The sequence below is a fragment of the Sorex fumeus genome, unplaced genomic scaffold, assembly GCF_029834395.1.
Source record: "Sorex fumeus unplaced genomic scaffold, SorFum_2.1 ptg000043l, whole genome shotgun sequence".
NCBI lineage: Eukaryota > Metazoa > Chordata > Mammalia > Eulipotyphla > Soricidae > Sorex > Sorex fumeus.
Window position 1 is genome coordinate 9,810,007 of NW_026606100.1, and position 18,873 is coordinate 9,828,879.

Sequence of the window (18,873 nt, forward strand, 5' to 3'; positions counted from 1 at the left end):
GAACCTCAGCCCCTGTACTATGTCCCTGACCCGGTGGCCAGTGATTATTTGTTTTTTGGGCCATACCTGGTGTGCTGAGCACACAGCAGTTAGAGCTTGGGGAACCTTATGGGATGCTGGGGATAGAATCTGGGTTGGCCACCTACAAGGCAAGTGCCCTGCCTACTGTACTATTGCTCCATCCCTTGGTGATAACTTTTTTTTAAATGTCATTTAAACATTCCAGAGAAGTATTTCTCAAAGTAACATTGACCTTCTGTGTCTGAATCACTTCACACCTGAGAACTAGAAATACTGGAGAAAGGTTTTAAGAGACAAACATAACAGGGTGCTGTGCTGATTCAAGCTTGAAATTAGAAAATTTCCAGAGGTTGTCAGAAATTACAAAGGAGAGGAAGTGACTGAGGCTCAATTGGGCTCAATTGGGGTTGGGAGTATTGCTGATTATGCTACAAATCTTTACTCCACCCAGATCAGTGGTTAAAACTAGTGGTTTCCCCAAGAGGGATATGTAGGGACTGGGTAGATGAGGGGACATATTTCAAGATTTGATTTTCAATATAGCATCATGACAGCAAATCCCTAGCTTGTCCACTTAAACCTGAGAATTCCACAATCAAGTTGCCTTTGTTGTAGTTGGAGATATTGAAGCATGTCACTACCCGGAGTTTGAATGGGTAAGAAGTCATCCATATGTTTTCTCAAAAGTATTATGTCTTCTTGTCTATTAATTTTTACTTGAAGAAGAGAGCATAACAACTGTTATATAAAAGTAGTATTTCTCATTAATGTTTTGAAACCTAACACGGGATATTTCTGCAATGATTCCAAAATGGCAACTAAAGATGAAGAGAGAAAAAATATACTTAGGACACAAATGAAGGCCTTACTGAAAAAAGCTCATTTATGTGTTATGGAAGTCTGCCTAAACCCAGACACATTGATTTCTTTCTGGTGGTTTTACAGAAAGTGGTGGCAGGAAGCTGGCCGGACTGTTTTTATTAAAAAAATAAGTGACTCGTATTCCAACTTGTTCACTTTGGGCGGTAATGCTGATTGTGCTAGTGAAGTCTAGTATATTTTTCAAATATATGAGAACTGTGTTAACAATTGACTTTCAGTTTTCACAACTGTGATTCTAAAGTAAGGTAGGTGTGTGTGTGTGTGTGTATGTGTGTGTGTGTGTGTGTGTGTGTGTGTGTGTGTATTGTCTAGATAGTGTTTTTAGGGATTTTGAATTTTTTTCAGTTTGGGTGTTTTAAAATAGATTGGTCTTTTGGAATCTATTACTCTATGCTTAATTCTAGAGCAAAGCCATTGAGAGGTTCTCAAATACTTAGGTAGTCCCCAAACAACTCTCATGCCCTAAATATTTTTAACTTCTTCCAAGAGCAAAGAAAAATTAGAAGATAAAATATTCTTGAATAAATTCTTTCCAGTTTGAAAAGACTGTGAACTTTAAATTCTCCCGACAGCAGTTATTTATTTTTATAGTTTGTTATTTAAGTACAGTTTTCTGCAAGACATGGGCTCAATTTTCTCCAAGAACTGAGTGGTCTGATTCAAGTCCCAGTAGACAAACACATTAACACCCTACTTTATGGAAAGTAAACACTAGGCTTAATAGCCTCAGCATTGCCCAGAGGCCACCTTGCCTTCTGTAATGGAAGCTGTTGGTTTTCTTGGTAATCTCAGGGGCACACCGTCTTCTCAACTTTCCACAGAGAGACAAAGCTGAATTGCAGTCCATTACACATGAGTATGATTAATTTCAGCCTCAAGTGGCAGATTGGAGGACGTATTAGCAAATAATGAGAAATGCAAGAAAATGAGAATAACTCCAGATATATGAATATGAAGAACATGGTTTTCACACTGGAACATGACAATATATGAATTAATCCATTGAGAGAATGATGTATCTCTAGGTTCAGGCCAATTTTGATTAGGGCTATGAGAAGTATGTTAACTCAAGACAGATTGACTTTTTTTCAGATGAAGTGATTGACCCATATTCTCTCTCTGCTTTTGGGCATTATGGTTGATTATAACCTAAACATGAAAGCTTGTAACTATCTCACAGTGATTCAATAAAATTAAAAAAAAAAGAAATCATTGAACCGGAGGTGACTTAAGGACAGTGATGGTGACTTCAGTGTTGGTGGTGTGTGGTGATTTTGTACATTTCTACCAAAAATGTTAACACTATGGTAACCATTTCTCCTAAACTCTAATTTTAATAATTTAAATAAAATAAGGGAATTTTATTAATAAGAAGGATATATTATTCTGATGATAAGAGAAAATTTTTGTCTGGTACACTTTTATCTCTAGAGAATAAGCTTTGTTGTTGTTATTTGGCCAAACCTGTCAGTGCTCATGGGTTACTTAAGAATCACACCTGGCAGTGCTCATGGGACCATATGGGATGGTGGGGATGGAGCCCAGGTCGGCCCCATGCAAAGCAAGCACTCTTGGTTCCAGCCCCAAGAGAATACATTTTTAATAATTTGTCCTTAGTACATAGTATACTGGGAAGTTTTTTAAATGTGATTCTGAAGGCATGTGTGAGCAACAGAATAGTTTTATTTTGAGCAACCATCACAGGTTTCAGATAGAAATTATAGAACAGATAAGGGGCTAGAGAGATATTACAGCACTGAGGCACTTGCCTTACATGCAGCAAAATTGGGTTTAATCCCAGGCACACCACTTGGTGCCCAGAGCACTTCTAGGAGTGATCTCTGAGCACAGAAATGGGAGTCAGCCTGGGTTTGGCCCCAAACTAAAAACAAAATCATTGAATAGATGAAATGAGGTTGGATTATACGCATATTGAAAGGATCTCTCTCCCTCTCCCTCTGTTTTTCCCACCCACATACAGAATATCTGATGTAAGATAATTTAATAAGTCGGAGACATAGTGCAGTGGGTAAGGTGTTTGTCTTGCATGCACTCAGCCCAAGTTCAATCCTCAAACCTGCATATGGTCTTCCAATATTTCCAGTAGTGATCCTTGAGTACAAAGAGAGGAATAAGCCTGAGCACAGCTGGGTGTGCCCCCCCCAAAAAAAAAAGAAAAAGAAAAGAAGAATGTGCTTTACACATTTACTTTTAAAGTTTTATGCTTTTGTTTTTGGACCACTCCTTGCTCTGCAATCAGGAAGTGGTGGGCTCAGGGTCTTGTGTGTGTGAGTGTGTGTGTGTGGGGGGCGGGGGAGTTGGACCATATGGGATGCGGAGGATCAAACACAGGTCGGCTGTGCAAGGCAAGTGCCCCACTATCTCTCCAGTCCCCTGCTCTGTGTATTTATTCTAGAGCGCAACTAATTGCTCCTTTCAGAGAGCAATGAAAGTAGAATCAGAAATTAGAATTGCCAGTAGATCCTAACTATCACTTAAAAGCTTATTGGACTTTACCAAACCATTTCAATACTTGGTTTCTTCATCTATACAATGAGAAGAGCTGTCATCTATACAATGACAGCGCCTGTCAACTGTAGTGTCACAAGCCTCACTGACATAAAGGAAAGCGGCCTGAGTATTTAGGAAAGGGCCTGGCACAAACAGCTCAGGTAAACTGCTATGAATAGGTACTTACAAAACCTCTTATAAAGGTAAAAGCAAAAAGAAAACATGCCGGAGACAGGAAATTGGATTCATTTAAGTCCACACAGCTGTTGAGGGCTGAGCAGACCAGACCTCACTCGTGCTGCCTAGCTGAGTTCTCTTCCTTCATACTTTAATGGTTTACTCATCTGGCACATTCTTTTTGGTCACAGATGGTGCACATCAGATTTATTGTAGGTGGAGTTCACAAATAACTCTATGAATCCATGGCACCAAGGAGGCCTTTCCAAACACTCTCTGCAGGGTGCCATTTTGAGCACACATTCTCCATACCTGGAAAAGCAGTAGCAGAAGCGACAGCAGCAGCTGCAGTGGGAGCTTCGGTCCCATCTGTGGGGATGCCCAGGCTCTGCAGAGTGTACTCAGCTGCATATGTCTTTGCTTCATCCACATAGGCACTTAGTTTTGGAGGTGTGAAAGGATGTCTGGAAAGCACAGTCAGTCAGTACAGGATTTTAAGCCCGTGCTACAGAAACACCTGAAAACTTAGCTTTTAATGATGAGCAAATAATGGAATTTTGCGTGTGCGTCTTTGGGTAACATTTGTCATTGAAGCTTCAGAAGGTATATGTAGGTAGGAACATTTATGAATTCACCTAGAACATTCCTGTTTTATGAAATTGGGAGCATTCTTGTAACTAATTTCTATGCATGACTTTTCTAAAGTACATGTAATCATAATGATTCCTATACTGTCTAGAATTGTAAAGTGAAAGCAAAATTCAGAGGGCCATATCAATTAAATGAAAGGACAAAGATTTGGTCCAAAATTTGCATAATAGGCATGGTGTTCTGTAGAAACTTCCTATGATTCAAATTACTCTAGAGATGAAAATGGTATATTGTTATTTTTATTTCTCTTCCAATTTTACTTAATTTTACACCTGCAGCTTCCATTTATTTATTATAATCTAGAATACTCATTGTTGATATGTAATTTGGGGGCTTTTATGCCAGTAACAACACATCAGTATTTTCGCTTGAGGAAGAATGACCTGGTGGTAGACTTCAATGTTTATCTTGCTGAGATAGTGATAAAATATATCAAAATTATTAGGAATTTAGGTTAAATTACGTACATTGCAGGATTCTGGCTGGCCAGAGCAGGAATAGTTATTTTGTATAAGAATAGCTGTCTTTGGTCTTGTCCAATAGCAGAGTGTAGCTGATATACTGGCTGTCCCCAGTTATTTTTTTGACAAAATTCTTCTAATATCTATAAAAGTTAAAAAAGAGTAATTTTCCTTCAAATATCACATTTGCACTATTTCTTCAGTCATTTAAACTCTCATCTTCAGTTGAGAAGATATAAAATGCCACGTGGCTTAATGATTCATAACATTTAAGATGAACTCCATTTGAACTCCATTTAAAATGTTATGTTCATTAATTCGTAAAAATTGTTCTCACACCATTTGCCCTAATGTGCTTTGGGTTTAATCCATTAGATGTAACTTTTACCAAGAGTTTAATTTTATGATTCATTTGATATATTTATTAAAACTTGGTACCCTACTGCAGTGTGAGTGGATTATTCATTATTATTCCCAGATCTTCTGTTTATAAATGGTTTAAGATGATGATCTAAGAACATATTATTTTATGCCATTTGTCATCATTATAATTTCAATTTTTATAAAGAATTTAAAAGTTTATGATGTTTACTGTCAAGCACTTATAAATGGGTATTATAGTGTTAATTCCTTCGTTTTGTGAAATACTACTTCTGGCTATTCCTACAATTATCTGATTTTTAGCATCTTCCTGAATTACTAGTCCAAGTGGAATCTTTGCTACAGGCACATGTTTTCTTTATTCTAAAGTTATTTTGGGTGGCCCACAAGCTCTAATAATTCCATTAGTCAATAGATTTAGGAAACTGAGCAAAACAGGGCATAAGTTTGAAAAAATAACTCTGTGGAACAGAGAACTGCCCAGGGATGAATCAGTGGCACTTCTTACCTCATTTGTTCTAATAGTAATCCAGCTATCAGAGCATTTTTCCAGTTTATTAAAACTGGAAATTTTTAATTTTGATAATTTTTAAACAGAGAGGAGCAGAGGCTGCTCCTCTCTGTTTTCTGTTAGTGTTTTTTTAAATGTTCATCACATGTTGTCGTCTACAATGCATTCTCCGAGTTTTCTGGGCATCAGTAATTTAGCTAGTAAATGCAAACTTAACAGGCATATATTTTGTTTATTTGATAATTCCTGTTGTACAAACTCATACAGAAGGAGTATAGACTCTACAGACTGTGTAGAGCAGTACTTGTCCCTTGGCTCATAGTTGGAAGTTCATAATTTTACTCTGGCACTTTTAAGACTCTATGTTGAGGGAAGTGGCATGATCTTTATTTTTCTATTCCATAGTTATAGAAAACTAGAGGCAAATCACAATGCACAGGGTTTACTCCTGGCCCTGTACTCAGGAATTACCCCTGGCGGTGCTCAGGGGACCATATAGGATGCTGAGAATTGAACCTGGGTTGGTCACGTGCAAGGCAAATGGTCTACCCTCTGTGCTATTGCTCCAGCCACCACCCCAGCTTTTTTGAGTGAATGAGTAGTTTGCTTGCAGGATTGTTTTTCATCCTTTAACTTTGGGTCTGTGTTTGCTCTGACTGTTCAGGTGAGTTTCTTGTAGGCAGCAGAATGTTGTGTTCTGTCTCTGAATCCATTTTGCCACTCTATCTCTTAATTGTTGAATTTAGACCATTGCCATTGAGAGAGATTATTGTTATGGGGTTTTGTGTCCTCTTTCTGTAAAGGTTTGTTGTGCTTGTAGGGTTTGTCTTGTCTATAGTAGCCCTTTTAGCCCTTCTTTTAGGTTTGGTTTTGAGTCTATGAAGTTCCTGAGCTGCTGTTTATCCAGAAAATAGTGTACTGTTCCTTCGAGTTTGAGTGAGAGGTTAGTCTGATAGAGTATTTTTGGTGAAGCATTCATTTCAGGGAGTTTTTTCACAATATCTCACCATTGCCTTCGGGCTTGAAGGGTTTCCTCTGATAGGTCTGCTGTGACTCTAAGGGGTGCTCCTTTGTATGTGATTTCCTTCTTTGACCTTGCTGCTTGCAGTATTCTGTCTCTATCCACAGCATCCATCATTCTAACTATGATATGTCTTAGAGTGTTTTTGTGAGGGTCTCTTTTAGTTGGCACTCTTCGGGCTCCTTGAATCTGAAAGGCTGCATTGTCCATCTCTGGGAACTTTTCAGCAATGATTTGTTTAACCGTGGCTTTTTCATTGGGACTGTTTCCCTGAACTTCTGGTACTCCAATGATTCTAATCTTGTTCCTCTTGGAATCATCTCCTAGGACTCTGATTCGCTCTAGAGCTATTTTGAGGTCTCTTGCCATTTTTTGGTTGTTGCCTGTAGGCTTCGTGCAGCTGATCTTCCAGCTCACTGATTTTGTCTTCAGCTGTGGCCATCCTACTGTTAAGGGCAGAGACGGAGTTTTTTATTTCATCTACCAAATCTTTTATTTGTGACATTTCTGTGTGTAGCTTTCCAATTTCTACTCTCATTTCTTCCTGTATTTTCTCGATTGTTTCTCTCCTGTCCTCCTTTAATTTACTGGATATCTGTCTCACTGTTTGATTGAATTCATTGAACATCTTCATTACTTTGTATCTGAATTCTTTCTCAGAGAGGTCCCTTAGGTGAGTAGTACCTACTGAGGCTTCTGGACTCTTTTTACCATCCTCCCCTCCTGGTGGGGATTTGCTTTTTTTTTTTCATGTTGTTGTGGAGGTACGGAGACTGAGATGTTCCACGAGATTGCTGTGTATGAGTAAATTACCTCGGCCTCGTGAGTGTCCACTGGCCCCAAATTAGGCAGTGCCCACTTCTATAGAAGCCACGCCCATTTCTGAAGAGGCCACACCCCCTACCTGGTGTTTCTATGTGTGTGGGGGTACACCCTGGGGGTGGAAGAAGACCTGGCACAGCGTTGGTGATGGACAGGAAGAGGCTCAGGGATGGTGAGCGTCCCAGGATTCTGGAGGAGGCCTGGGGTGCATATGCAGAGACAGCCCAGTCCCTCATGACCCATTTTTAACATGCAGTTATATCAAAAGCAAAGATCATTACTCATAGTATTACAACTCCTAGAACTGTAAGAAATGCAGATTTTACAATTACTAATTTTTACTTTCTTAAATGAAATTTAGATATTTCTATACTTTAAGTTCCTTGTTTTGGATTTTTACCCAAGATAGATGAATTATTTAATTTAAATACCCATGTTCTTGTTTTTTTTTCAGAGCAAAGATCCATAATAGTATTTTAGCAGGTCCTATTATAATTCTGTTTGTGTGTGGGTATCTTCTCATCAGGCTGCATATTGGTGAAAGACAGATACCCAATACATGGTGTTTCAACCAATGGTTGCTGTTTACTAGTGTGAATGTTTTAATTGTCAGGGTAACTGAACCCTTAGATGAACTAATATATGTGACAAATATTTATCTATAAAAAGAGAAACAAGATTTATTTTTAGAAAACTAAGTTTTCTACATGTTTGATATCATAAGCCTACTCTTTAAATCTGATATTAGAATAGGGATGTGTCTTTAAGATACACAGACTCAGACTGAGCAAATATATTCAACTATATAGTCAAAGTGTCTCTGGAAACACTACATATTTACTGAGAGCCCTGTAAGGGTCAACCTCAATCCTGTTTTAATTCTTTTTTTTTAATTATTAGTGAAATGCCATGAGGTACAGTTGTAGACTTACAAATTTTCATGCTTGGGTTTCAGTTATACAATGATTGAGTACCCATCCCTCCACCAGTACCTATTCTCCACCACCAATCATCCTAGTAGCCCTCCCAACTCCACACTCCATCCCTCCACAAACCACTCTGCCTCTGTGGCAGGGCATTCCCTTTTTCTCACTCTTTCCTTCAGTGTCTTGTAGTTTGCAATAGATGCATTGAATGCCCATTGTGTTCGGTCTATAGTCTACTTTCAGCACACATCTTGCATTCTGAGCAACTCCTCCAAATACCCTTTACTTGGTGCTCCCTTCTTTCTCTGAGCTGCCTTTTCCCCATCATGTATTGCCAGATTCCAAGCCATGGAGCAGTCCTCCTGGTACTTATCTCAACTATTCTTGGGTGTTCTTCTCCCATTCTGTTACTTTATATTCCCCAGATGAGTGCAGTCTTTCTATGTCTGTCCATCTCTGGTTCACTTCACTTAGCATGATACTTTCCATGTAGAACCACTTGTATGTAAATTTCATAACTTCATCTTTTCTGACAGCTGCATAATATTCCATTGTGTAGATGTACCAAAGTTTCTTTATTTTATTTTTTTGAGTTCTTTAATGTACTTTATTCATTTATTTTTTTTATTAGTGAAACACCATGAGGTACAGTTGTTGACCTTACAAGTTTTTGTACTTGGGTTTCAGTTATACAATGATCAAGTACCCATCCCTCACCAGTGCCCATTCTCCACCACCAATGATCTCAGTAACTCTCCATCCCCCCCCCACATCCCATCCCACATCTGTGGCAGGGCATTTCGTTTTGTTTTCTCCTTTTGGTTGCTGAGGTTTGCAAAAGAGGCATTGAATGGCAAACATGTTCGGTCTATAGTCTACTTTCAGCATGCATCTCCCATCCTGGGAGGATCATCCCAACACCCTTTTTGTGGTGTTCCCTTCTCTGTCTGAGCTACCCTTTCCCCTTGCATGTGCAGCTGGCCTTCAAGCCAGGGAGTAAACCTCCTGTAACTTATCTCGACTATTCTTGGATGTTAGTCTCCTATTTGTTACTTTATATTCCCCAGATGAGTGTAATCTTTCTATGTCTGTCCCTCTCTTTCTGACTCATTTCACTTTAGCATGACACTTTCCATGTAGTACCACTTGTATGTAAATTTCCTGACTTCATCTTTCCCAACAGCTGCACAGTATTCCATTTTATAGATGTACCAAAGTTTCTTTAACCAGTCATCTTTTCTTGGGCACTCAGGTTTTTTCCAAATTTTGGCTATTGTGAATAGTGCAGCAATGAACATAGGAATAGACCATGCACTGGGCCACAAAGCATACCTCAACAGAATCTGTTTGGATTAATTTTTTACCCTGCTATTTTCCATACTGGAACAACTTTTATTTTTTCCAGTAGTAAAAACCACAACTTCACTCAGAAACATGGACAGTTAGTATTGTGGAATGAAAGTAATAAAAGCTCATCATGACATCACTGCACAAATGTAATCCCTTTAAAAGACTTAATTTTATATGTCTGATAGTTAATATGAGAAATAATATTGCCATAGATAACATTTCATTTACTCTTAAACAGTGTTTCCACAGAAAAGTTGCCATACATGGTCTAATTTTCCCCATCATGACTATTCTTTATTTGTTAACCAACCAGATGTGTTTATTCTGAGCTAAGGTCTTTGCCTCATACTACTTTCATGTCAGGTATTAGTAGATAAATGGTATTTCTTTAAAAAGATGGGTAATAATTTTTTGGGGGGTCATGTTGGACCATGTCCCACTGTGCTCTGCATTCACTCCTGGCTCTGTGCTCAGGGATTATTTCCAGTAGTGTTTGGGGAACTATTTGTTATGCAGATGCTTATCAAACTAGAGGTAGGAGCAAAAAGAGGCAAGTGACTTACCCCCAAATGCATTATTCTTAAAATCTCCCAGGGTTTTTGCGTTTTAGAGGACTATTATTTAAGGTGTTACATTAAACTTTACAATTAAAAACAAAGGAAGAATCTATAAAAAAGCAATAGCACTCAGTGTCCAACCTTTTCTCACAACACATTACATTGATTGGACACTTTGTCTAGTTAACAAAAGAAAACAAGAGCCCAAGTAGAGATCAAGTCAAATTATTTGATGAAAGGTCAATGATGTTCTTTGATCTGATTCAAAGGAAAATTACTTACCTGGGGAGCAAGTTTAATTCCTTGGGGTTTTAAAGTGATAGGGTTCATTGGGGTGAGTTCCATTCCAGGTAGAAGGTCATAGAGTTTGTCTTCTCTCTTGTCTCCTTTGACCTGGTATCCACGACCCAGGCCTGTATATGCCAAATAGCCACGGCCTCCCAGTCCTCTCACTCCCGCGGCCCCTACAGGTACATTCATGTAAATTTCTAGGAATGTAAGAAGGCATTAAACTGAATCAAACCACCAGAAAATCACCCTGAATCTTACTGTAATGGAAAAGTTAGCCCAAGTCACATTGATTGTTGCCCTGAAGATAGAAAAACTCTAGGATTCTAATGTAATGAAACTCAATGTAAGGCAGGTTCACTACGGCTGTCACTGAAAAAAATACCCAAACCAAAACTATCAATGGAAGATACAACATCATAAAAGCTATTAAATATGTAAGCAACTATAAAACTTCAGTATAGAGAAAAATTTTACAATTCCTACTTTCCGTCAGCCTTTTGCTGACATTTCTCTGTAGACTAATCAAAGTTGGGAAGATATCAATTCAAACATCCAGCCTAACATAACCACATGAATTATAATAAAATTTACCTATTTTTGTTATGGTTAAGTAAATTATAAATGCATTCAAACTGCCCGAAGATCAGACCGTGCATTCGATCTTATTCCTGACCTGCTGGAAAACGAACACTAAGAAAACTTGTGATTTTGATTTACCGTTTCTCCTGTGTTCTGTCAATATGCAGCTTAAATTTCCATTGAGTTTCATTAATAGATTCCTTTTGATTTTGTTTTGTCATATTGAAACTTTGATTTTCTATTGAAGGCATGACAATATAATAGAATTAAATTAATTACCTTTTATCACTTACTGATTCCTTTCTTATGAGAGGCATTTCCCTCCTCCACCGTAGTGAATCTTTTTTTTTGTACATTACAACTGGCTGACAACTTGTTTTAAATGTATAGATTATTTAATGATTTGCTGTTTAATTTTACTTTTTTGATGATATAATATTTTTTAAATAGAAAGATACTGAATGAAATTCTTATGATAAATTTTGCATTATAATTTTGACTTAATGATTGTATTATGAATATGGAACTTTTAAGGCTATTGAAGATATAACTTCTAGGTTGATCAGTTTAATTCTGAAAAATAATAAAACAGCAATATAATTGCTTCCACAATAGTTTGGACATATTTCTTGCTTCTAATATAAATAAAGGAATGTATTTGCATATATAGTATGTTGTCCATTTTCCCATTTGGTGTCATATTGAGATGATTTACTGGGATTCTAGTGACAATCGCCTCATTCTAGAATAACTACTCTGGAGGATTCCATAAGCAGAGAAAAATTATTTTCTTAGAAATGAAAGTACTTTATCTTTCAAACATTTAGAATGAGCAGAATTCAGAAAATATGTTTGAGTATTTGGAATTCTTACAGCCTTCAACAGGAAAGATTTATTATTTGGCAATCAGATTTTTTTCTATTTGAATTTTACATTTAATTCTCCGTATCTTGGAAAACATTAGTTCATTGACTTAATAGAATTGCTATTTAGAAGGCATAGCACATATTTCTTGAGGAAGGTCAGATGAGAACAGTTCCTATGTGTTATAACATATTTGTGATAATTTGTGATTTATATATAAAGAAGATGCATTGAATTTCCCTGAAATACACATGTTCCTGGAAATGTTCTTGTTACTTGAGATAATTAGATTCCTTGCTGTTCTCACTTGAAAGTTTTATAATGAGTCACAGGTGACTGCAATATGGTGGTCTAAAGATAAGGGAGATGTGAACAATTGTGCAACTAAGTTTTAGTTTCTGCAATTTTTATGGGCTCAAGCACAGACAAATGTTTGCATTCAACTCTTTTTTATCTGTTCTGATCAAGTTTTCTTCAATAACCAGTTGTAATGTGAAAAAATTTCCCTATGGAAGGAAAACTACTGATAAAATATTTGATTTTTAATGAACAATTTTCAGTCCTCTTTCTCGCAGTGTACCCATCCAGACTTCCTAAGGCTACTGCAATACAAATTATTTGAAATTTTAGTTATTGTCATACAAGCTCTGGCTGTGTTACCTCGAACAGAAGGGGTTCGGATAATAGCCCTGTTGCCAAGATGTCCTTTGGTGGCTGGGAAGTGAAGGCTGGGAATTGCCGCATAGGGCTGGGGGGCATAGAAGACAGGAGCTCCAAGGTAGGCTGTGGTGGGATCATAGACGTGGCCCAATGAATAGGTGTATTCTCCCTGCAGCATGGTACCCCTTCCGCCTGTGCCACGGGTGTACCTAACATAACTGTCCTTGTCCACTGGTTTGGCTAGCGTCACTTCAATGGGAGAACCATCCAGCACCTGTTATAGAGAGTAAGGGGAAAATAACATCTAGTGGAGAACTGTGAAGACAACCTATGAAGACAATATCTACTTCTTGGTAGTTTCTTATTTTCCTCTATGTATACTGATTTGCTTCACTTCTGTGTATTATATTTATATGTATACGTACTTATGACTACAGGTTTCTGTTTATTAAATGTTCCCAGAGCTATTTTTGTGGGGTATTGCCCCTAATCTTCCACTAAGTTTGACGGTGAAAAATTGTCCACTCTCCATTAATGTTTTGCTTATAAATTTACTTTCCAAATAAATCACTAAGCTGGAGAGCTATGTTCTATTGTTAATGTCACGTGTCTGCTTTTAATAGCATTTTAATGTGATTCTCAGAAACGTTAGGTCAAATAGGTTGTAATACAATTTCTACTATTTATTGATCATCACTATCAATGATGGTGAAAGGAAACACCATTATCAATTGCTATCAATAATTCACACTTTAGCATGGGCAGCCTAGTGATCCTTTAAAAACGTTGTTTCTTAGTGCATTTACACAATAGAAAAGTTTTTACCTGTAAAGAGAGGCTTAAAAATGGAGCTAGAGAAGATAGTCCAAGGGACTGGAGTATAGACTTTGCATGCCGTAATTCTGTTAATTTCCTGGCACTTTAAGGGTCCCTGAACATCACTGGGAATAATTTCTGAGCACTGAGTTGAGCATCAGTGGGTGTGAAACAAAAACCCAATCACAATAACTCCTCCCACCACCCCACCAAAAATAACAATAAGGCTCTCGCTACACAAGAAAGGGGAATTTGTCAGGCTATTAAATAAACTGTCCTCAGGTACAGTTTATTTAATAACAGGTACCTTTGGGTATCTTTGTATTTCCTTATACCTTTAAATTAAAAAAAATAATAAAAAATTTAATTCGAGAACTAAATAATTTTTATTTAACTATTTAATCAGTGATTTATAAGTTATTGATAGTTGAGTTTTAAGCATATAATATTTCAACACCAATCCTACCACTAGCCAGATCGGCTGGAACGATAGCACAGTGGTGGGGCGTTTGCCTTGCAAGCCGCTGGCCCGGCCGAGCTAGTTTCGATTCCTCCACCCCTCTCAGAGAGCCCAGCAAGCTACCAAGAATATCTTGCCCGCATGGCAGAGCCTGGCAAGCTACCCATGATGTATTCAATATGCCAAACACAGTAACAATAAGTCTCACAATGGAGATGTTACTGGTCCTGCTCGAGCAAATCGATGAGGACAGTGCTAGACAGTGCTAATCCTACCACTATACTCCATTCCACCATGCTTCCCTTCATCCTCCATTGCCCCCACCTCCATCCCCTAGCCCCACACGCCACCTAGACAGGCACACTGCAAAATTCAGTGGTTGTAGCTTAGATCTCATGTTTAGGTATTGTTGGGTCTGTGCTTTGGGTATATTATTTATTTATACCTTTTGATGCTTTGGTAAGAGACGGAGAAAGCCTGGGAGAGATAGACTTGCAGCCTAGATAGACAAGACAAACTTTTTCTTTGAAATAAAATTCTAACATTAACTTTGATCAGTTCATATATTTCTTAGTCCTACCTTACCTTCCCATTTAAAGCTTTCATAGCCTCAATTGCATCTTCTCGGTTACTAAAGTGCACAAAAGCATAGTCTCGGATTTTTTTTACTCTCTCCACAGAACCTGTAAATAGAATAAAGTATACCTTTGAAAATGTTATATTTTATGTTTGGCTTCCAAATATTTAATTTTTTCTTGAGGGTCAGTAATTTTTTTTTGGCTTTTTGGGTCACACCTGGTGATGCATAGGGATTACTCCTGTCTCTGCACTCAGGAATTACCCATGGTGGTGCTCAGGGGACCATATGGGATGCTGGGAATCAAACCAGGTTGGCCGCGTGCAAGGCAAATGCCCTACCTGCTGTGCTATCGCTCCAGCCCCAGAGGGTCACTAATTATTTTAATTTACATTTTTTTGGTTTTATTTAATAAAGTTATACAGTAGTGCTTAACTTTTTTTAGCTTTTTGGGTCACACCCGGGGATACACAGGGGTTACTCCTGGCTCATGCATTCAGAAATAACTCTTGGCAGTGCTCGGGGCACCATATGGGATGCTGGGATCGAACTCAGGTCAGCCGCATGCAAGGCAAACGCCCTACCCGCTGTGCTATCTCTCCAGCCTGGAGTAGGGCTTAAATTTATAGTCTGTTGCACAAAGTGACTAGAACAAAGTGCCTATGACCCTCCACCTCTCCACCTCTGTCCTTCTCTCACCTCTGATTCAATTCTTCTCCCTCCCATCTCCTCATTATTTGATGAATGACTGTTATGGCTTCAGTATATATTATCACCTCACTTTACCACCACCACCATGCCCTAGACCTTTTCCCTGCCCTAGTGATACTTCCAGTTCACTTCATTATTCACATGTTTTAAAATAAAATGCCCTTTTCATGAGCATGGTTAAATTTGGTATATTCATATCAAATAACATGAAATATTTAAAGAAAGCAAATAAACCTTTGCATAGTTGTATTTAAAGATTCAAGATCTACTTTTAAATAAAAATTATATATTTCATATAATGTTATAACATTTATGATTTTAAAATCCCAACCCATATGTTATGTATACATAAAGGTAAATGCAAACACATAGAAAGAGAACTGGAAAGATAGTCATAAAGCTATATATATATATGTATATATATATCATAGGAAAGAGGAAAGTTGGAAGGGAATGGAGGGAACTTTCATATAGAATTTTATTCCTTTGGGGGCTGGAGTGATAGCAATGTGGGTAGGGTGTTTGCCTTGCACGCGGCCCGACCCGAATTCAGTTCCCAACATCCCATATGGTCCCCAGAGCATGGTCAGGAGTAATTCCTGAGTGCATGAACCAGGAGTAATGCCTGTACATCATTGGGTGTGACCCAAAAAGCAAAAAAAAAAATTTTATTCTTTAGATTAGGGTAGGTATTCTCAGCTGTGTTCAGTGTCCTGGTGCTCAGACAGGTTACTCTTTTTTTTTTTAATTTATTTATTTATTGAATCACTGTGGGAAAGGTTACAAAGCTTTCAGGTTTAGGTCTCAGTCATGCAAATATCAAACACATTTCCCTTTACCAATACTTATTTTTTACCATGAAGAACCCCAATAAGACCCCACCCCCCACCCCTCCCCGTCCCTGTGAGGCAGATGAATTCTAGTTAACACTCTATCTGCTTTGATTAGATTCATTGTTTCAGTAAAAGATTCACCACTATTATTTAGAGTTTACCCCCCCCCCCCCCCAAATCAGACATGCTGAAAAAGCATTGTGAAGTGATTTGCTTTCTACAGCTGGGTTCAAGAATTAAATGTTGGTTTTGGATTTCTGCTATTTTACTTATTGACCCTGGAAGTATTTCTACTGAAAGTCAGATAGTTAAGAAATTGGTTTCTGTGCTCTGGAGTCGTGGCCGTGCTGGAGTGCCGCTCGTGGGGGGCAACTGGTGGCCTCGGTAGGGCGTGAAGGGCGGACCGAAACGCCCCCCTTCAAATGAGGTTTTACAGACAGGTTACTCTTGGTACTGGGACATGATGTGCCAGGAATCAATACAAAGTGACTTGAAATACATCCCCAGAACTGTTTAATTTATATTTGTATGGAACCATACAATTTCTTAAGTACTAAGAATAATTCTGAGCAAAAAGAATATGGGAGCATTACATATCCTAATTTTATACTGAACCACCAAATTATAATAATCAACATAACTTGGCAATGGAATAAAAACTAACTCACAAAATAGTGGGATAGAACCAAAAGCCTGGAACTAAATTCAAAAATACATGGAAAATTTAGTTCTGACAGAGGAGCCAAGAACATAAAATGGAAGAAGGAAAATATCTTTATCCAATAGTGTTGGAGAAACTGGTCAGTTACAGGCAGTGATTCAACTAAATCATTAGAGTAAATTAAGAATATACAAGAGTATATTTAAAATGGACTGTAGACGTCAAATAGACTGGAATTCATAAAATATACTGAGGAAACAACAGGCAGAACAACCCATGATTTGACTTTCAAATTATCTTCAATGATTTGACAAAAGAAAATAAAAGAAACAAATGGGATAACATCAAAATAAAAAGTTATTCACTGTGAAATAAATCATGGATAAGATAAAGAGATCCTACTAAATGGAAGAACATATTTGCACACCATACATCTGACAAAGTTATACAGATCACTCAGAAAAGTTAAGTAAAAAAACCAACTTCATCAAAAAATTGGGAGAAGAGCTGAACAGACACTTATCAAGGAAAACATGCATATAGCTAACAAGCACATGAAGAAGTGTTCATCATCACATATGATAAGGGAAATGCAACAGTGACATGTTATGTCACACCATTGAGAATGTTCTACATAAAAAAGACTGGAAACCATCAGTATTGGCAGGTACAAGACAAACCCTCATTGGCAACAATGTGTTCATCACAGCACTATTTACAATAGCCAAGATCTGGAAGCAACCTAAGTACCCAACGACAGATAAGTGAGAAAGACATAATGATATGTACGTATACAATGAAATCCTTCTCCGATCTATGAAAATAAGTAACTCTGAATTTCACTACAACTGAGATGGAGCCGGAAGGGTCATGTTAAGTAAAGCAAATCAGAAAGAGAAAGACAAATATTGGAATAGCATTTCAAATTAAGGGAATACACAATGTCCAGTGAAAGCAAACCTTAAAATACTGCCAACTTGGTAAACTGTGTTTACCAAGGTGTGTCGGAGGGGGGGCATTAGGGTGGGAATAATAAGAATCTATGGACAGTGGTGGAGGGATGTGGTTACTTCGGTGGGGTAGGGGGAGTATATTAACATTGGATGCCTCAAACGTAAATATAAAATTTATAATTTAAAATATATAGTTCTAATTATAAAATATATAATTTGAAACTGTGTTACCCCAATAAAAATAAATAAAATAATAGTTTATCCATGAGAGTTTATTTTCTACTCTATTATATAACATTTGTTTTGTTGGTTCACATACCATATTGTTTTAATTACTATTGTTTTGTGAAACAGTTTGAAGCCAAGATAATGTCACCATTTTTCATCTTTTCTTTCGAGATCACTTTACCTTTTTGTGTGATTGTGGCCTTTTTGTTTCAATATGCATTTATATGCATGCTATAATAAATAATAACAATTTTTTTTTCTCATTTGGATTTCTTGAATATTTTCTCTGCCTATATTGCTCAGACTAGATCTTCAAGGCTAAATTGAATGGTAGTGGTAAAGATGAAATACTTATTTTAGCTTAATCTTAGGAATCAAGCTTTCTGTTATTTTACAACTAAGTATGGTGTTAGCTGAGCATTTGTCATGCATATGTTTTCTATTATCTTGCAGTATGTACCTTCAATTCTAAATTGCCGAGAGTATTTTTTTTAAATCACAATTGGTACTACATCTTGTTAAATCCAGCAACTTGTTCTAACAAAGAAAATTCCCACAAAGCATTTGAATGTAGTAATAACCAGGGACACATCTACAACAAACAGGGAAGAGAATGAAAATGGAAATTGTCAATGACATATAATCTGAATAGCAATGTTGTGTTGTCTTGCTTGATGTGGATTAAATTTAGCTGCAATGCTTTGAACAGGTTTTTATTATTTTGTCTAGCATATATCAGAGAAAAATTTAAACTTATTATCTCTTGAAACAATCTATATAAACACAGTCATGGACTTAACTGCTCTTATCAAGACTTTTTAGTCAATGAAACTAGTTGTAAGTAGTAGATAATTAGCAAAAATAGCTAGATACGTTAAGATAGGGGTAGAACATAAAGAGGTGGTAAAAAAGTTCTGGTAATGAATATTTCAACTAAGTTCAGATTTACTTTCATGACTTTTGCAATCA

General features: G+C 37.4%; 1 protein-coding gene across 2 annotated transcripts in view; it reads right to left on the bottom strand.

Annotated features, from left to right (window-relative positions):
* The window catches only part of A1CF (APOBEC1 complementation factor), an 87,660-nt gene that overhangs the window by 1,647 nt on the left and 67,140 nt on the right, over positions 1 to 18,873 (bottom strand). The window contains exons 7-11 of one of the 2 annotated variants that reach the window (XM_056120632.1): positions 14,527 to 14,624; positions 12,666 to 12,939; positions 10,554 to 10,735; positions 4,710 to 4,846; positions 3,904 to 4,055 (exon numbers count right to left, since the gene is read on the bottom strand). In XM_056120632.1, the coding sequence (XP_055976607.1) occupies positions 3,904 to 4,055; positions 4,710 to 4,846; positions 10,554 to 10,735; positions 12,666 to 12,939; positions 14,527 to 14,624 (843 nt within the window). Of the gene's footprint in view, positions 1 to 3,903; positions 4,056 to 4,709; positions 4,847 to 10,553; positions 10,760 to 12,665; positions 12,940 to 14,526; positions 14,625 to 18,873 lie in introns of both variants that reach the window. The other variant, XM_056120631.1, reaches the window with a different exon arrangement.